Genomic DNA, 19560 nt, shown 5'->3' with positions numbered 1-19560 from the left:
AGAAGTAGCATACCTCATCTGTAACATCATTAAAAAGAACGAGCTTATATCATAAACTCTCTTATAAGCTTCCTGCCATTACAAACTATATATTTATTTGATATGAGAGCAATTTAAGGCTTAAAAAAACCCTTATGCAAATAGCGTTCAATATAGCCTTAGTAGCTTAGGAGCCAAAAAAAAAAGTGCTTTTATCGTCTACAATAGGAATCATGTTTTCTTGACCACTTGTGAAGAGGACGCATTGCTATTGTCAGTATCGAGTGTCGTATATCAACATGTGATTTTCCATATGCTTTGCAGTGGTTTGTGAGAATTAATAGTAGTAAGTAAAGCTTTTGTTAGTTGTCTCTCAAAGTAAAGCATCCCCATCGCAACGAATCAGACATAGATTGTTTAATATTCGAAAATAGACGCGGTATTGACAATAGTACACAAATGGACAGAAAGAAAAACGCCAAGGAGTCGAGCGACAGAATACAATACAATCTCCCTCGTTTTCAATGGTAGCCGCGAAACAGTCTACCTCTTTATTTTAAGCTTGTCATTTCATCAAGTAAGTGAACAAATTTTGTAAAAAATTCAGAGAAAAAAAAAATATATACAAACTTGTGCACCACGTATATATTTGACGCTAGTCCTTTAGAAATCGGGCTCAAAAGCACTGGCGATGAGGAACACTGATCGGTCGGATGTAATACTCTTGCTGTCAACTTTAAGAGTTGTGTTGTACAATGACAATTAAACAATAAGGACTAGATATAGAATGATTTCCTAAATGTTCGAAAACTGACTATCAGGTGAATCAAGAAAGCATAGTCGACACTATTGAACTGAAATAGTAAAGGTAAGGTTACAGATGCTTAAGGAAATGATGACCGCTTTCAAATGCTTGATCATAGGTTGGGGTCCCAAACTGTGGAATATAAATGGAATGGCAAAGAAAGGTGGCTAAATTTATAGAATACAGAGATGAGGAGCTCAAAGCAAGTTAAGTTATCTATCAGATAATGTCCGTAAGGAGACCTGCTATTCCATTTGAATATCAATAATAAGGAGTGTACCTCATTCTAGTTATGTCATACGCAGCAATAAAAACCTGCGAAAAACATTTACTAACCAGGTGTAAACGTGATAAGCACACCTTCAGCGAACGTAGTGTCTTGTTTTTCAAAAGCTGCTCAGCCTGAGGGTGGTATATTAGCGAGCCATATTGATTATGGAGTTGCAATTGTATCAAAATTTAGTACAGCTTAGTGTAGAGTTGTATAACGGTGAAGAGTATCTCGACTATTTTTTTTCTTTATCACAAACATACATAAGGGTGGTGACCATTGTTTATCAAGCTCTCTCTCTCTCTTCGATGACCTATAGGTTACAGTCTCTAACGCATAGCATAGGTACGGATACCATCACGACAAAGTGAAGAGAGTAGATCCGTTTTGATCCTATACGAGTGTTTCTTGACCAAACAAGTATTTTAGCCCGAAAAAGATGAATGCATTTTGATATTGTCACAAAAAGGGCGTCGGAAAATGAATTTAAATAAATTCATGAGCCATTTGAGCGTTTCTTAGAGTGGCGGATGTTGTTATTGTGGAAGTGGGGTCAAAAAGGGGGGCCTGTCTAAATTTGAGGGGTTGACAGTCAATTGAAGTGAAAAAGACAGTTACCAGATTTTTCAAACTCTCTATTCCCCTCTCTCAAGATTGTATAATATGTTGAGACTTGGAAGAACAGCTTTATGGCATACAACAAAAGTGCCTACTACGACAGCGCTTACAAAGAATTTACTACAACCATCATCGTTATGGACAAGGCCATCGACAACAGCAACAACAGCAACAACCACAATGGACAGCCTTACGCAACGAATGAGTCAGCTTCGATTCTATTCTTCAAAGACACCCAAGAATCCAAGTACAGCAGAAACTGCTGCCAAAGCAAACGCCAAGTCTGACACAACTACTCCAACACCCTCCTTCATTTCCGGCTTCAATACGAAAGGTAGTGCATTCACCACGATTGAAGCATCGGCCTACCCTTCTCAACAATTCAAGACCAAAAAACCAACCACACCTGGTAAACGTTGGCTTCGACGTGTCCCTCGTGATCATCTTTATAAGGGAAAAGCGGTGCGTTCCTTGACTGTCGCCAAACGTAGTTCAGGCGGTCGTAACAATTCAGGTCACATCACCGTGCGTCACCGTGGTGGTGGACATAAACGACGTATTCGTATTATAGATTGGCATCGTCGTGAACCGGGTACACACAATGTTATGAGATTGGAATATGATCCTGGACGTACAGCGTGGATTGCCTTACTAAAACATGAGGAAACGGGCAAATTGAGTTATATTGTCGCACCACAGGGTGTGAAAACAGGAGATAAGTTGATTTCCTATCGGTCACTCAACACAAAAACAACCACCACTACCACTACCACTGCCACGACAGTTCCATTGTCTTCTACAGCGACAACAGCAGCACCCTCCTCTTCCACCATCACCACCACTACTACCACCACCTCAACAACAGTGGCGCCGACAGAGACCCTTTCTCATTCAGTAGATACGATTAAATACAATGTGGGTAACTGTTTCCCTATAAAGATGATTCCTGTCGGTTCAATTATTCACAGCATCGGCCTTAAACGAAATGGTCCTGGTATCATGGCCAGAGCTGCTGGTACTTATGGTCAATTGATTCAAACGGCTGAAACGGGATATGCTCAAGTACGTCTGTCCAGCGGTGAAGTGCGTTTAGTGCCCGTGGACGCATGTGCCACTTTGGGTGCGGTCAGCAACCCTGATCATCAGCACGAATGGTTAGGTAAGGCAGGACGTAGACGATGGATGGGTTTCAGACCTTCTGTTCGTGGTGTGGCCATGAATGCAGTGGACCATCCCCACGGTGGTGGTCGTGGCAAATCAAAGGGTAACAAGGACCCTCGATCTCCTTGGGGCGTGTTGGCAAAGGGTGGTAAGACTAGAAAATCACCCAATCCATTTGTCGTTAAGCCTAGACCAAGACGTTAAGAGGCGACCCTTGGTTTTGTAAAGGAAAGAGGCTGGGTTCAACCTATGCCTTTTTCATCGAGATACACTTCTTTTTTACACACCTTTTCTATTTTTATTTGTATTATAAAAGTATATGTTCCTAATGTAGACCGTTTAAGGGGAGGGGAAAAAGGCGGATGTATTCCCAATATTACCACTATAAAAACTAGCTTCATCACCAAAATAATAAAAAAAAAGAAAAAAACGTGATGTGAGTACAGTAAAGTAATATAAACGAAAAAGCAAGTTTGTTGTCATCATTTTATTCGCGATAAAATCTTTTTGATGTTCCTTATCTACTTTCTCGCCCTTTCTTTATCACTGTCATCATTTCACCTGTGTATTTGCAAGTACAGTATATGTCATCTTTTTACCATTATACGGAAAGATGTACTAGGTCTTCACCGAGACAGTTCACGACGCGATCAAGCTATGCAACGGAAGCAGAAGAAGAAGAAGAAGACGAAGAAGGAACTGACGTTTACAAGGGATCACGTCAAAGATCTATAAAAGATATCCTAGATGAAGACGAAGACGGACATCATGGCGATGTTTCTGCTTTAGAGAACTATTATCCTTTGTTGAATGAAACTGAATACAACGACCCGTTTATAGATGAGTTTGGGCGTCCTATCACACTGACTCCTCCACCCATTGCTATGCCGCCTTATGATGCCAGTTACAGTGATGAATTCCTTGCCATCGTTCGACAGTGCGTGAACAAAGCAAAGAGCAGCATGCCGTCGACTTTGTTCCCTACTGCTAGCAACAATAACAACAACAACCGTCATGATAGGCAACAACACCTGTCTACAGAGAAGGATGGATTGGTGGCTGACTTGCTCGAAGGCCTTCCTCATCGAATGACTGTTCCGGCCAAAAACAGCATCGGTTCTCGTCTGACCCATAATAGATTCACGCAGAAAGACAAAGGCAAGCAGAAAATGGTTGGACAACAACAGGATCAGAAAAAGTCGTCCTCCTTCAATTCGTGGATAGATTTTGATGCTTTCGACACACCCAAAGGCACTTCAAGTCACAAGATGAGACTGTCGCCGCCCATGCCACCACAGACCCCTTCCTACGTGAAAAAACAGACAAAGAATAGGTTAGAAGACGATCCCCATGGCTTATTCGACAACTACAGACAGTATCCACTGGTAGACGATAGGACAACCACTATAGAGCAAGGCAGACGCGCTTTAGCTCCACACACTTCCTGCTTCACCCGCCAGCAAGCAGATATAGACCCATTGCTTCTTCCGGAAGAGGAGGAGGATGAGTTTTTCGTTTTAGATAAAGTACCTACGCATATGAATGATCTGCATTATGTATCGAATGGAAAATTTAAAACCAAGCAAAATGCCAAAAACAGGGAAAAGGAACTTATGAATGCTATTGACACCAAATTTCACTGTGAACAAGAAAAGGCTCATCATCCTTTCATCTTGCAAGAACAACAGTCCTTGGAAGAGGAAGAAGAATTTCCCATGGATGACTCAAAGGATTTTTCGTCCTGGCTATGCTTCGATAACGACGATGAATATGCTAGCTTCAAGGTTAGAAAGGCACATTACCATTATTCACCAACAATAGAAAATCAACTCTGCTTACTTTTTTTTTTTTCCCCCGGATAAATACACAGAATTTTATTGATCAAACATACGGCAACGGTCATCATGCCAAGCACCCAAACGAAGCACAGCAGGTTCTAAATGAGGATGACGACAATGTTGACACAGTGTCTCTAACTGGCAGTGATCTTCCTCAAAAGTCGTTCCGTTACGGTAACAGTAGCAGCACTAAGAAGAAAGTAGGATTCTCAAATACAAATGACAGCCTGCTACCTGTACCATTCATGGAGCCTTCTGCCAAACAGAATAATGAGAGAAAGGATGCTGACACAGCTGAACAAAGTTGCGAAAAGACAAGTAATGCTGAGCAGCAAGATCTCTCCACTTCTATGCAACAGCAACAGCAAATAGAGTTATCCTATAGCGGCTTCAAAAGCAAAATCTTAAGGTCAAGTACACCCAAAAGGACGACAGTAGGACATGCTATTTTCAATAGTAACTCGCTCTTAAGGAAACATGCGCAGCAGCAAGAACAGCAGCAACTTGTTTTCAAAGGCTTATTTGAAGACGAGGATGGCCAAGATGATTCATTTGAGGAGAAAGAAAACATGGCTAGTAATACACCAAAGAATGTCGAAACAACAAGTGGTAGCGCTAACATGCAGAGGTATCTTTTTCACTCTACAGCCAGCATGGGCCGAGAGCAAGTCAACAGCAGCAGAAGACCCCTCTTCAATTTGACCAAGTAGCCCGATAATCCTATGTATTTATTTCTCTTAAGCAAAATAAAAAGAAATACTTTGCTTACTCTGAGCGTGTATTAGTCATACAGTCATGTTTCCTTTCCTGCAACCATTGCACTCAAGAAATAATAAGCGTGCATCGTTCGGTGGCGTCTTCTAGTCACGGAAGAAGTTAAGCAGAGGGACATTGAAGGAAAGGAAACCGCCTTCTACCGAACGTAGCTGTTACACCAAACAATACAGTTCATCAGCAGATGGTGAATCATCTGATTTCTAAACAAACCACTTTTGCCAAGTTTCTTTTGAATAGTAGGAAATTCGATCAGATAACTCCACCGAACGGAGGGAAACACATACGTGCACAGACCATTCTTGTTTAGGTAAGAACGGCGATAAGTTGGGCAATGTAGGAAAAACTCAGCCCATCCACCCCGAGATGAAACCGAAAGGTGAGAAAGCACTGTGTCATTATCGACATCCAATCATTATTGAGCAAGTTTAGGCTTTCTCTTTCTCTATCCGATAATATGAATCTTCTTATTAATGTTACTACTATTATGCGAGCCAAAAAGGGATGAATAAGCTTGCCATAACAATCTCTGTAACGTCTGTCTTTCTGTATAACCAGTACAATCTTCAAACTTGCACCCTTCTAGAATTACTGCTTATTTGATATCTCAGTAGGAGACGCAAAATGGTAAATAAAAGATCCAATTTAAGCACCGCACACGCAACCAGAGATCAACACAACAAACCTTTCTTCGATCGAATCAAAAAGCACGGGAACAAACAGAATTTCCACTTTGTCAACTGATCGATAAAAGCAGAGCCTATTGACTTATAGGGGGGGAGGGCGGGGCGGGGAAAAAAAATGGGGGTACTCAGAAAAAAACTGACAACTTTTGAATTTTTCTAATAGCAGCTTATAATGTATGAGCATTGCTTTCTGTTGCCCCTTTTTTCTTTCTTTATCTTTTTATCCTTTTTTTTTTGATTTACTTTATTGCTGTTTTTCAATTTTTGAAACGTATAAAATGCCTAAAACCGCTCAGAAAAAAGCAGAGGATAACAACCTATGTCCTCTTTGTCATCATGGCTTAGATAAGGATACGACCAGTATTCCTGAATTACCGTTTGAAATATGTCTGAATGCATTTGTAAATGGTTCGCTTTATTATTGTGAATTGGTAGGAAAAACGACTTACTAACGATGATGAATCACTTGTAGTGCACCTACTTTAACAATATTTTTGATGAGGCACAGTCAGATGCCACAACAACAACAACAACAACAGCGACAACGACTAGCTCAGTGAGTAAGGGAGGAAGAGTCCGTGGAAGAGGCAGAGGTCGTGGTAGAGGCCGAGGAAGAGGCGGAAGAGGAGGCAGCAGCACAGCAACTAGCAGAAACGGCAAATCCAGTCGCTCACCCATCATTGAAGTTATCTCATTCGACAGTAAATCATCCATACCCCCTACTACACCAACCGCCATTCCATCTAAAAATATCGACCCTACCACATCCTCTTCTACAAATACAGCTGTTCCTGTCAGCAACAGCATCGTAACAACCTCTCCAGCAACAGTCAATAACAATGTAACAAACAATTTTCATACTACCAATTATATTGCTCATATCAATGATACCCTCTTAAATAACCTGAACAGCACTGATTCTCTTTCCATCATCCCACCCTCTACATCCGAAGATACACCAACGACTACTCATACCACCTCCTCCTCCTCCACCACCACTTCAACTACTACTGATTCCGCAGCAGATACAGTATTGAATTTTGATTTTACAACCAATTTCAATTCGATAATCCAAAAACAACATGGTGTCGTACCCTTCAATTTTTTGGAGGAAGATAACACAACAAATATTCTTTTTTCGTAATCGAGATACCAGTCCAAATCGTATGCTTTATAAACGAACCCTACTCTGTGCAATACATATATTTATAACTATTACTACGAATCCATATACCACGGCTACTCGAACTAATCTATCATATTGACAAATCGCTATTTATCATCTGTACGCAGCATCATTTCGCAATAAAAAAAAAGCTGACCATAATTGCATAACACTTTTAACTGCGAAACTGATTCTTACTTTCCACTAATTATTGCAACCTCGATCTTGTTAACTTTAAATAGTCTTTTTACTACGTTACACTCAACCTTTCACCTGTTCTACTCGTTTCAATGTTTTAGTGGCATAACGATAAGTTTCAAAAAAACTCCTGTACCTGCAGACCGACCACGTCGCTCACCAATCCCTTTTTTTTTAAAAAAAAATGCCTCCTTCTCTATTCTCCGCTGATCTCCCGTTAAAGCGGTCACATAATCAAGCCACTCTGGACCTCTCCTAATTTCAGATTTTCCACAAATAAAGCCTATTTTTATTATTTTTTTTTTCTCTACATACAAAGTTGTGAAAAGTCTCAACCCTTTTTTGTAATGGCAACGACTACACTTCAACTTTATTGGGACTTGGCATCCTTTGATGCCACAGCTCGTCAAACAGCTGCAGCTGCCCTCATCAAATCCTTATCCGACTTTCAAGCAAAGCATGAAGAAAGTCTAGAAGCTACTGACAAAGTAGCTGACACAGAGGAAAAATTGGACCTTTTATGTGCATCCGACGTTTCTTATGCTGTTCGTCGTTTATTACGTGGTCTTTCTTCTTCAAGACAAGGTGCGCGTCAAGGTTTTTCATTAGCTCTGACCGAGGTAAAAAAAAAAAAAAAAATTGACGAGAGAAAAAAGATGAACATGACATGTCATATCAGTAAAAGATACAGTAGCTAAACACACAAATTTCTGTACTCAAAACAGCTTCTTGCTATTGTCGATTGCCTGTCGATTAAACTTGTACTCGATTTGTTATTCAAATTTACTGAACGCACTAAATCGATGAGCGGTGAAGAGATTCGTGACGTGTTGTTTGGTCGATTATTCGGTTTACAATCTATTGTTGCTGCCGGCATGATCGCGCGATCCTCAACAACAACAGCTGATATTATACGTATTGTTGAAAGTCTGCATGAAATGGCCACTACTAAATCCTACCTTGCTGAAGTGTGTCATCACGTTGTCATTAACATGTTATCTCATGTAAGTTGCGCCCAAACCATGACTTGCATAATAGATCGTGGAACAAAAAGCATTTACATTTCTTTTTTTCCCTTCTAGTTCAAAGACACAAAACACCAAGATGAAGTTGTTGAGAAAATCAAGGCATTGTTTTTGGACGGACCTGTCTCTAATGTCGATCAATTAAATCTTATCATTGGCATGCAACAAAAGCTCAATAACGTTGATTTATCTACGCAATTAGCCAAGTGGAAAAACCATAACATTCTGCATCCAGCCAACTTGAAGCTCTTATCCAACATTTTGAAAGAAATACCCAGCGAGACTCAAGAAGCTTTGGCTCAATGGAAGCCTCAATTGCATTCTGTCTGGGATCCTATTTTGAACATGTATTTTTCAGAAAACAAGCCCAAGAATATTGCCTCTTTCCAAGAATTTTGGACTGTGGCTGTTGACAGTATGTATTCTTCGTTGTTATACACCGTCTCTATTTCTTGGGAACACCCCATCTGAGCTCATTTTTTCTCTTTGTTTTTTTAGACAGCATGTTCGATCGTGATGCCTCCCATGGTCGTAAGTACTGGGGATTCCAACTTGTTGAAAAAGTCCTCCGCCGTCTCTCATCAGAGCAAATGCCTTTGATCTTTACGTCCAACTTTATGAGAACCTTCATCAATAATTTGGCTTCAGAAGACCGTTTCTTGAACCGTGCTGCTCGACACACTGCTCAAGTTATTCAAACTGTTGCTGAGGAAAACAAGCAAGTCGGTTTTGCTCTCATCACACAACTTTTAGGTCAGCACGGTAGTCAACATTTTGATCGTATCACCAAGACCAAAACAGTAGAAAATCTGTTGACGACGATGGACACTGAAGGCATCCAATTCTACTTGGAATATTTGGCTCATACTTTCATCGAGTGTTCATCGGATGAGGATGAGGGTGAAAAGATGAGTGAAGCGAGTCGTGATTGGGCATTGAATCAATTTACTTTATTAATGACAAACTCCAAAATTCCCAAGAACGAAAGCTGGATTACCGAGTTGATCCGTTTCTTCTTGATTCACTCCTTCTTTGACATCAACTCCAGTGCAACAAATGGTAAGAAGAAGAAGAGCGACAGCAAGGAGGGTAGTTACTGGACCGGTCTTTATAAACCTACACCCGCCTTGTCCCAGGCTACTATTCGTACTTGCCAGCAAAAGTTCCAATCCATTCTCGTTGCCCTCAGCAAACTCGCTCCTACTGAAAAGATCAGCGCTGGTACACCTATCAAAACCCGCAAATTGAATGGCATGACAAACGATGGTGAATTATGGGCTTATAAGGTGTTTGACATCTATCAATCTCTGAAGAAGGATAAAAAATTGGTGTCCCATGTCCATTTGGAAAAGGAAACAGCCGCTGTCATCAATGAGGCTGTCAAGAAGGTAATGGAGTTGAGAAGCAAGATGGAAAAGATTGACAAGAACGAATGGCATGATAGTGTGGAACGTGGTTTTGAAATCCTCTTGTTGAACTTGATTCTTCACACTCTCATCAATGAAGAGGAAGGTGTCTCTGTTTTATCAGAAATTACGGATTGTTATGACAAGATATTTGCTTCTGCTGCTGCCGCCTCCAAGCGATCTACTAAAAAGACAAAAAAGGAACAAGAGGAACCATCGGATGCTAATGAAGAGCAACCTGACCCTATCGATGTGATTGTTGATATTCTTGTTTCTTTCTTGACAAGTGAATCACCTGTCTTGAAGAATCTTGCTGAGCAAGTCTTTGAAATCTTCTCACACAAGTTGACCAAGCAGTCTCTGGAAAATTTGATCGCTATTTTGGCTGGTGATGATAAACAGGGTGATGATATCTTTGATGATGATGAAGAGGACCTCGACGATGATGTAGAAATGATGGACATGGATGATGTGGATATGGTTGACGAAAACGAGGAGGAGGAAGAGGATGAAGATGACGAGGAAGTAGACGAGGAGCTCCGTCAAAAGGTAGAAGAAGCCATGAAGGCACAAGGTATCAATGCCACAGAGGATTCCGACGAAGAAGAAGATTTGGATGACGATGCTATGGCTGCATTCGACGAAAAATTGGCTGAAGTATTCAAACAAAAGAAACTTGCTAAACAAGAAGGCAAGACCATGCAACAGAATATTGTTCAATTCAAAAATAATGTCATGGAATTGCTTGTCATTTACGCCCGTAAAAATCCTACCAACCCTCTTGTGCTCAACTTGATTGTCCCTCTCTTGAACATTATCCGCGATACACCTGCTAAATCCGTTACCAATCAGTTTGTGACAAAGGTCATTGCCTTCTTGAAGACGCGTTTACCAAAGTCACACGAATATCCCAAGGATCAACATAATGATGATGTTTTTGCTATTTTACAAGCCGTCCACGACTTTGCCAAGCAATCTACTTCCAAAGATACCTCAGAAATGTGCGTTCAACTTTCTCTTTACCTGCGCAAATGTATTTTAGGAGGCGCCGATTTCGAAGTGACTGATAGCACATTGGATAAAAAGACCAAGAAGGCTTTGGAACGTTTCATTGCTATCTACAGCGATTCAACCAAGTTCTATCTCGGTACAAAATCAACCTCGTTCAGTGCAAATATCATTCAGCAGTTATTACAGCGCTACCCATTGAATTGTTGGGACTTGTTGGATACCTTGGCGACTTACTTGAACAGAGCCAACTGTGCTAATGCTTATAGACTCTCCATGGTGACAAAATGGATCAGTTTAATTGTTCAGCGTACCGTTGGCAAGAAGAACGAAGCCTATAATCAAAAGTTCATTGAATTGGCACCCAAACTTGTAGAATCTATCTTGGCCACCATTGACTTATCTTTGAAAGACGATTCTAAGGGCTTAGAATACGAAAATATGAAACTTTATTTACGATTTATAGCATTACTTATTAGACTTTATAAAAAGGTAGCACCTGAAGCCGTTGATGTAAGTATATTGTTCTTAGAGTGCATGCCCACTTTGACAGATTCACTCATTTTTTTATTGTTATATTCGCAATCCAGGTAAATAAGGTGTGGAAGACTGAATCCATCCTATCCATTACAAACAATGAAAAATATTCCAAACCAGCCATTTCTGCATTATGTAAGCAGATTCAACAATAGTTATACTTTTTCTCTGTATCTCTCTTTTTTTTTGTATTTCTTTTGCTCTACTTTCTGCCCTTTTTTCCTCTTTATTCCTGTAAACATAATCCATATACAACAAATAAACGCTATATAATGAAAACTACGGTTTTCTTATTTAATTTAGAATGCCACAAAGCCGAATTCTGCGGATATGTATTTTCATATTCGCTTCAGTCGCGCCCTTTTTTGAAACTGTTCAATTAATTTAGATCGGATGAATTCTGAAAGCACAGCCGCCTTGCTAACTCCTCTTTTTTAATGCAGATCAATAACCATAAACAATGGTAACTTTGATGCTCGTTTTCACTTATCAAACCAGTCCACAAACACTGACTCTCAATGTCCCTGCCATGACTAACAGCTGTTAGATCTGATAAAAGATGTTGTTGTATATCAGTCACACAGACAATGAAATCAGTGTGAGTAGTACAATGCAATAATTGTTATCATAGATCTTTTTTTTTTTTTTCTTCATTGTTAGCTCTTTCCTTCCCGACGAGCATTTTTCAGTCTCCCCAAATTTGAACACGATTGACATTTTTCCTTTTTCTACAAATGTCTCAGAGTGTGTGTGTATCCCCTTTCACAGAACATTGGGGTAAAAAGACGTCATTGGTTGGGAAAAAAAGGGAACTGTTTTTCTTCTGTTTATTGTACATATATAAATCGTATATCAAGCATTGTAAAGTTCTGTATTAACCTAGTACGAGAAGAGGCTCTCTTACATAATAGAAAGCGACAAAAAGTGTCTATATTCATTAGTTTAAAATTAAACAAAGAAACAAGCAACAACGTCATGGTACCTCATGATGCCAGACGAATGTCAGAAGAAGATGATTTCGACACTTACACTTTAGACGGATACGATGACCCGCTTCTCTCCAAAAACCAACACTCACAGCATAATACCCAGCAACATCATGATATATCTATGCATGCAACTATTCCTTCCCAACCTCGTTCAAATACATTGGGTGTTTTTGGCGAAGATCTTGATATCAAACCAGAAATCGACACTGGTCAAGTATCTGATTCTTGGTTTTCGTTTAAAAAGCTATGGAAATATACAGGGCCTGGTAAATATTGATAGTACATCTTTTTGTATGTGTATTGACATGATCATTGTGTAACTAATTTCCTATATTTGCTTTGCTTATTTCTGTCTTTTGCAGGCTGGTTGATGTACAGTGAAAGCAATAACCGTTGTATTTGATCTATTTCTGAAGTTATCGCTAATTTGAAACCGCTTGCATTTCATCAACAAAAATAACCTTGAATTTAGGTCAATAGCCTATCTTGATCCAGGAAACTTAGAGTCCGATCTTCAAACAGGTGCTGTAGCTGGTTACGGTCTACTTTGGCTATTATTCTGGTCACATGTGATAGGTAAGAAAAAGACAGAAGATCGCTCTATTCGTCAGTATAAGACTAATCCTATGGCTGATTCGCATGAAATATAATTAGGCCTCTTTTTCCAAATTCTTTCAGCTCGATTAGGCACGATTACAGGCAAGCACTTGGCACAGCTCATTCGGCAAAGTTATTCAAAGCCATTGACTATTACACTATGGATCTTTGTACAAATCGCCATCATTGGTGCCGATATTCAAGAAATTGTGGGTACAGCTGTTGCATTACATATTTTATTACGACTACCTTTGTGGACAGGCGTTTTACTGACAGCGACAGACACAGCTACGTTTATGATGATTCAGCGATACGGTATTCGGAAATTGGAGGCATTTTTTATGATGTTAATCAGTTTAATGGCTGTTTGTTTCTGGCTTGAAATGATACAATCCAAACCGAGCACCCTCAATATCGTAAAAGGCATGCTGGTGCCTTATGTACCCAAAAATTCGGAGTTTCAAGCTGTTGCTATGTTGGGAGCAGTTGTTATGCCGCATAATATGTTTTTACACAGTGCGCTTGTTATGTCCCGCGATTTAGGAAAACAACCCTCGACTCGCAAATTGAAAGAAGCCAACTTTTATTTCGGTATTGAATCAGGCTTAGCTTTGATTGTTTCATTTTTAGTCAATTTGGCTATCGTCGTTGTGTTTGCACAAGGTAAGGGGACAGGAATCACCCATACGGTTTACTGAAAGTGGGAAAAGGTAAACTAACATCCAGCTCTATGGTATATCAGTTTTTTATAAACCAAATCAGACAGGCAACGTGCAACTTCCTGGTTTAGCAGATGCAGATGTCGTGCTAAGTGGTACACTAGGTTCAGCTGCACGATATCTATGGGGCGCCGGTTTATTGGCAGGTAAAATGCACACGCGAAAATGATTTATCGTCTCGTTTTAGATAGAAAAAGTTTTCTCACCCTCTAATTATCTGAAATCTGAAAAAAGCGGGTCAAAGCTCGACGATGACGGGTACATTAGCAGGACAGTATGTTACAGAAGGTTTCTTTGGGAATATTTTCAAAAAGGATTGGCATCGTGTTGCTGCTACACGTAGCATTTCTTTAATTCCTGGTATGTTGGTAGCTGTATTTTTCGTAGATCATTTCGACGCGATGGGTGAACTACTCAATGTTTTACAGAGGTAAGATACGTAAGAAGAAGAAGTTATCTACTGTGCTAAAATTATAGCTTACTGATGGGTTTCTCTCTTTTGACAGTATATGCCTCCCTACCGTCTTGATCCCAATTATCAAAATATCAACTTCATCCCACATTCTACCGAGAGAATTCCGGCCTTCTTCGATACTCCAAGTAACATGCTGGATTTTGACTGCAATTGTCATTGCATTTGATATATTTTTGGTCCTCCAACACGTTACTAGCTTATCATCAGCCTTAGGCATCGGTATCTGTGGTACTGCGTTTCTGCTATTTTTAGTCTACCTTTGTTTCAAATCTTTGGTACACACCAACAATAGTAGTAGTGATGGTGATGAATGGATGGCATTGAACGAAGAACATGAAAATATTTTTGACGATCCAGAGATATTGTTAGGTTCAACTGATGTTGAATCAGAAAGTCGCCTCCCTGAACACCATGATCACCATACTTACAACTCTCATATCGAGAGGCAAAATGCTAACCTTTTCCGCGAAAGTACAGATGATATCCATGCACGGTAGATGTGCTAATAGAAATTTGAAATAGACACAGAATACCAATTCTATTATCTATAACCTGTCACCTTTATACACTATGCAACATTATATATCATTTTTGCCTCTCTTTTGTCTTGCAGCAACTCCCGCACAGCCTTCCTTCTTTCTCTTTTGCTGAACTTAAATCACAAATCTCACCAAAAACAGGAAAAGAAAAGGGATATTTATCTTGCATCATCGCCGCATATCCTTTTTAAAAACGACACAACTGAACACGTTTCGATTACATACTACACTTATTTTGCTTGTTTGTTTACACCTTTAATTCTACTTTAATATCAACGCGCACACACGATATATTTACATTCTCAAAAACATTGATTTTGACAAATTGTACGCGTACTCAATAATAAAGGTAAAGTTTCATTCCCCGTCTTTCTTCATAACCTGTACTAGCTGGTGAATTGAAACTACTTTTGTAGAATTTGTTGCTGTTTTATCTGACATTGTAAAGTAAAGTGGTTGGGGTACTATTGAATGGCCTTGATGGGCATGTAGATTTGAGATAAAATGAATTTCTTTTCCTCTAAGCACCTGAACAAGTTCAGTCTGTGTATTAATATGAAAGTACAAAAAAGAGGTGAGTTATAAATACAATTATTCAGTATACTGCTTTAAATGCAAACAACGTACGGTTTCTAAGTGTCTTATTTCAATGACTGATTTGGAGAAAGCCACAAGAAAAGGGTATAATACTGATACATGATGTACTTGAGACTCGAACCGAACTTTTCGCAATATGTTGTTATTATTACTGATAGCGGGAGATGAAGGTACAGATAGAATATGTACATATTGAGATTCACTGGCAACAGCATAACAGTAGTGATTTCCATGGCAGCAGGCATCGACTGTGTTATTCTTCGTTAATGATCGTATGATACTGAAGCTTGAATTTTTGCCTATAAATGCCCAATTAACTTTCTTCATTTGCAACATAGCAGCTGCAGTAGAAGGGGCATTTTTATTGAAAATATCAATTCTCTCCACTCCATTTTTGGCTGATCTGACAAATAATATATTATCAACTATCTGTACTTCACATGGATTTTTGACATTCACCTCGAATTCTGTTCTGTACTTTTTATACCAGTGATATCTTCCCATTGAATGTATCGGCCTCTTTTCAGTTGCAGTTATCGGCGACAGCGACAAAGACGGTGTTTTATTGAGTAGGTTACTATTGCTGCTGTTGTCGTTGGGAACAACAATGACAAGCCAAGTTGCCTGCAGTCGTTTGGTCAGGTACACGATTACGGGTTGCCCACGAAGACAACCCACAGTAAAGCAAATGACATCAGAGCGTTTGATCATACACCACCAGCCTGTCATAGCATTGGACGTAGAAAGACCTGCTGTGCGACGATGGAAGGCATCAATCAACGGCTCAAGAGCATAGGCTACGAGCATCATTTGTTCTTTTTCTTCACGCGCTTGAACAATAAGTCTATCTCCCCATACAGCAAGCCTATAGACGTCTTGGTTAGGTAGTACAAGATGATAAGGCATGGTGGAGCCGTATTCATTTGACCCCATATAAACCCCAAATGGTGTACCGAAAACCACTAATTTTTCAGTATAACCGGTTTTCGCTTGACGAAATTCTGTTTGCATGTATTAAAGAAAATTATGAATGAAGTAAGTACAGTTGAGCGTGCGTTTCACGTTATCATATAAGTGGAATGTAATACAAAATATGTCAGGTTTTCCACCTACCGAACGCGCAGGCACATCTTATGTCCGTTACGGTCCCCGCACTACTACTGTTATCACTTGTATAATAGTAGTTGTTCGAGTGAGCGGCTGGTGTCATTGTAGGTACTGGCATTTGCTGTAAATGTCCGACCTGATGCTGCAATTGCGGTATTAAAGACAATGAGTGACATACAATTTGCATGTTGAATAGGTCACCTTTCGCTTCAGCAGTTTTTATCATATTTGCTAGGAGATTTTCCCAAATCATCTTATCTGATCGAGATAAAAATTCAAGTTTAAATGTAATATCCGGATAGGACATGTGACAGATTTTCAATGTTCTCCTTTGTTGTTGGCGTAGACGCCTTCGCTGTTGTTGTTCTTGTTGTTGTTGTTGTTGTTGTTGTCGTAAATGCAATTCCTTCAGTTGAATTTCAGGAGCTTTTGCTGTCGCTGTTATTGCTGACGTAGGCACTGAGTTACATACAGTACTGCCGCTGCATAGCGGGAAGTCCTTGTTGAAATGGGGAAAGTTCCGTAATAACATGGCAGGCGCAGATATTCTTCGTGAAACAGATACTCCTCCTTCATTCTCAACGGCAGACACTGTTGTTGTAGTCGATGAGAGAGGCAAGGAGCAACTGGGAGTAGTGCGTATACTAAAACTATGGCGTAATTTTGAAAGCCTCGATTTAAGACTGACAGGAGGCAAGACATGGCTATTTATTGTATCATCAACGGTAGTAGTAAAGGCATTAGCTACAGGATAAATTTTCCGAAATGAGGCATAGTTCACATCAGACATAGTTCTCCGCCGGCTTTGTTGTTGTTGCTGCTCTGGAACTGAAGAACCCAATTTTGATAAAAGTCTGGCTGCTGGTGATACTGTAATGGTAGTATTTCTTCTGCTTAAGGGACTATTCTCCTTAACGCGATTGGAATTGGAGCTCGCATTTTTATACTGTTTTCTACTTTCTAACAAGGGATCAGCTCTACGATTACTATTACTATCGCTACTACTACTGCTGTTAATATTATTAGTGCTTAAAAGACTGTCACTCGTTGTACTTCCAGATGAGGAGGAATCAGAATTAACACTTTTCTGTCTGCGAAGTTGGTTCAAAAGATGTAGCGGGGTTGATACCATAGAAGTTGAAGCCAGGGATAGCCGACGTATGACCGAAGAAGTGTTTGTATCAATCGACAAGAGACGTATCGGAATTGGAGTTCCCGAGATAATAATGTACTCTATTTTTCCATTAGCTCTCATCCTTGGATGGGTTAATATTAAGGCATGCGAGAATAAGAACATATGACACAATAAAGGTTGCAATGGATGTGTTGAGCGAGCAAGCCATAATGCTTCTTCTCGAATCAGTTTACAATTTTCAGATAACGGAAACAACTGTAACTCTGGGTTTACTGTTGTTGTACTATTGGTACCAAAATGACTGCTACTACTCAATATATGGCCTTGTTGCTGATATGCTGGATAGTAATAGATTGAAGTTAGCAATTCTTCAAAACGAAAATCTTCTGGTGAGCTATTAGAGATAGCGGAACTATTCATACGGCATAGTAAATCGTGTAGAATAGCAATGGATGCTTTCAGTGAAAGTTGATCTGCATCATCTGTTGTGTTCTTCAGAATCGCTTCTAGCATCAACTTGAATTTCCCAATCCAAAGTGTTGGTGAAGTTAGGTAATGCCGTAATCCTAGTCGGCGTGTACATTTTTGAGAATTTTGAAGTTCGAGGAATTCAGCAAACTGAGGATTGTTCTTCTGCTCTATCGTCAAACAGTAAATGGCTTTGATATGATTTGAAGCGTAAAGATTATAAGGTTCGATTAGACTAGTAGCATGCTGCATGATGAGCGTCCCAATACGGCCGACGAAAAAGCTAGAATGACGGGTTTGTGTTCTCAGCCTTTTGTAGAAGGAATGATGAAGATAACTGATATCACGATAGTTGCCAAACACATTTTTATAAAATCGTTGCCGACGAGCAGAAGACGCAATTATATTTGTGGATGCCAGTAAAGGCGCTGCATAGACAGTGTGTAAAATATCTAGATCTTCACAGTAATTCATTTCAGTTACTATAAGCTCAGCAATGCCTGCTTGTCGTTTCAATTCTTTCCGACTCGTAGTTTCTCGTAAGTGAAGAGGAATATGATCAATCCAATCTATAGACTTCCATTTTAAGGAAATATAAATGGTGTAACATGTATAACAAAGAAAAAAGAGAATATTAGGAGCAATGTTATTTTCTGCTATCCTTTTTATCAAACTTACAGCTCTATTAGTCTTTGCTTTTTTGCTGGCTTCATATGTAATTGTATCTTTGTTTGCCTCATCAATCCAAACGTCACTGTTAAGTACGCGTAATAAACCTGAAGTACGCCTGTTTGGACACGTTGTTGAATAGCATGTATACCGATTTGGTTGACAAGTTGGCGAATAACATTTCGTAAGGGGCAAAAAAACACCTGTTCTCTGTGACATCTGATTCAAATAGATGGAAACGTATGTTGAATTTTCATCGTCTCTATCAACGGAGGAATCAGTTTGCAGCAAATGGTTATCCATAAAGCAATCAAATAATTGCCCATGTGTAATATCGTCGTAATCTTGTAGAATATACCCTAACGTATCCTGATTTACGGAATTTGTACAATTGTTTGTGCTATTAGATCCAAATGCGGAAATTTAAAATGTCTCTCTTTCTTCCTGCTTTCTTTTCAACTGATATTACCATTGCTTCTTGCTTTGTCATAATGTGGTTAGCAACTGTTGCAGCAAATTTTGTCGATAAAGTAGATACGAATGGAGTCAAAGTTGGCTGCTTATTGTAAGCAAACGCCCTTTGAGAATTTTCTTTGCTCCACAAGATTTTACTGTTAGTGTTATTGCTGTCTGTAAAGCACGAGGATGAAAGCATATCATTGTATGCCTAAGATTGCATTTATCGATTAAGTCAGTTATAAGAACCACAGCAAAAGAAAAAGGATTCACATACTATCTCACACATCATTTCCCGTTGTCAAAGGAATTAAATGTAACAGGGGAATTTGGTTGAA

General features: G+C 39.5%; 6 protein-coding genes across 6 annotated transcripts; 5 read left to right on the top strand and 1 right to left on the bottom strand.

Moving 5' to 3' along the window:
• Positions 1-1585: 1585 nt before the first annotated feature.
• Positions 1586-3509, top strand: BDF20DRAFT_842101 (translation protein SH3-like domain-containing protein). Its single transcript, XM_053079480.1, has one exon. It carries the CDS (start codon positions 1719-1721, stop codon positions 3036-3038), a length of 1320 nt encoding a protein of 439 aa, XP_052940253.1. The 5' UTR covers positions 1586-1718; the 3' UTR covers positions 3039-3509.
• BDF20DRAFT_908815 (uncharacterized protein) lies at positions 3419-5382 on the top strand (the record flags this gene model as incomplete). Its single annotated transcript, XM_053083521.1, has 2 exons — positions 3419-4618; positions 4705-5382. The coding sequence occupies 2 exons, from the start codon at positions 3419-3421 to the stop codon at positions 5380-5382; spliced, it is 1878 nt and encodes a 625-aa protein (XP_052940252.1).
• A 1028-nt stretch (positions 5383-6410) lies between these two features.
• BDF20DRAFT_831082 (uncharacterized protein) lies at positions 6411-7276 on the top strand (the record flags this gene model as incomplete). The annotated part of the gene is made up of 2 exons (XM_053078417.1): positions 6411-6563; positions 6605-7276. The coding sequence occupies 2 exons, from the start codon at positions 6411-6413 to the stop codon at positions 7274-7276; spliced, it is 825 nt and encodes a 274-aa protein (XP_052940251.1).
• Positions 7277-7790: 514 nt separating this feature from the next.
• BDF20DRAFT_842091 (DNA polymerase phi-domain-containing protein) lies at positions 7791-12093 on the top strand. Its single transcript, XM_053079479.1, has 5 exons — positions 7791-8115; positions 8221-8499; positions 8578-8935; positions 9019-11447; positions 11525-12093. The coding sequence occupies exons 1-5, from the start codon at positions 7843-7845 to the stop codon at positions 11624-11626; spliced, it is 3441 nt and encodes a 1146-aa protein (XP_052940250.1). The 5' UTR covers positions 7791-7842; the 3' UTR covers positions 11627-12093.
• A 488-nt stretch (positions 12094-12581) lies between these two features.
• BDF20DRAFT_812352 (natural resistance-associated macrophage protein-domain-containing protein) lies at positions 12582-14748 on the top strand (the record flags this gene model as incomplete). The annotated part of the gene is made up of 6 exons (XM_053076774.1): positions 12582-12726; positions 12941-13036; positions 13115-13720; positions 13800-13922; positions 14011-14206; positions 14283-14748. 6 exons carry the CDS (start codon positions 12582-12584, stop codon positions 14746-14748), a joined length of 1632 nt encoding a protein of 543 aa, XP_052940249.1.
• A 399-nt stretch (positions 14749-15147) lies between these two features.
• Positions 15148-19421, bottom strand: BDF20DRAFT_908812 (uncharacterized protein; the record flags this gene model as incomplete). The annotated part of the gene is made up of 5 exons (XM_053083520.1): positions 15148-15333; positions 15418-16388; positions 16501-18673; positions 18776-19135; positions 19236-19421. 5 exons carry the CDS (start codon positions 19419-19421, stop codon positions 15148-15150), a joined length of 3876 nt encoding a protein of 1291 aa, XP_052940248.1.
• Positions 19422-19560: the final 139 nt, after the last annotated feature.

This window comes from Mycotypha africana (assembly GCF_025528875.1).
Source record: "Mycotypha africana strain NRRL 2978 chromosome Unknown BDF20scaffold_1, whole genome shotgun sequence".
Taxonomy (NCBI): domain Eukaryota; kingdom Fungi; phylum Mucoromycota; class Mucoromycetes; order Mucorales; family Mycotyphaceae; genus Mycotypha; species Mycotypha africana.
The sequence above is the reverse complement of the archived record's forward strand: the minus strand, read 5'-3'. Positions and strand labels throughout refer to the sequence as shown.

Bases quoted from the DNA above. Each gene is read 5' to 3' on its own strand.
- BDF20DRAFT_842101 (XM_053079480.1), top strand. From the start codon at position 1,719: ATGTTGAGACTTGGAAGAACAGCTTTATGGCATACAACAAAAGTGCCT.
- BDF20DRAFT_842091 (XM_053079479.1), top strand. From the start codon at position 7,843: ATGGCAACGACTACACTTCAACTTTATTGGGACTTGGCATCCTTTGAT. The intron at 8,500-8,577 runs GTAAGTTGCGCC...TTTCCCTTCTAG, and splicing joins TCATTAACATGTTATCTCAT to TTCAAAGACACAAAACACCA. The intron at 8,936-9,018 runs GTATGTATTCTT...TTGTTTTTTTAG, and splicing joins TTGGACTGTGGCTGTTGACA to ACAGCATGTTCGATCGTGAT.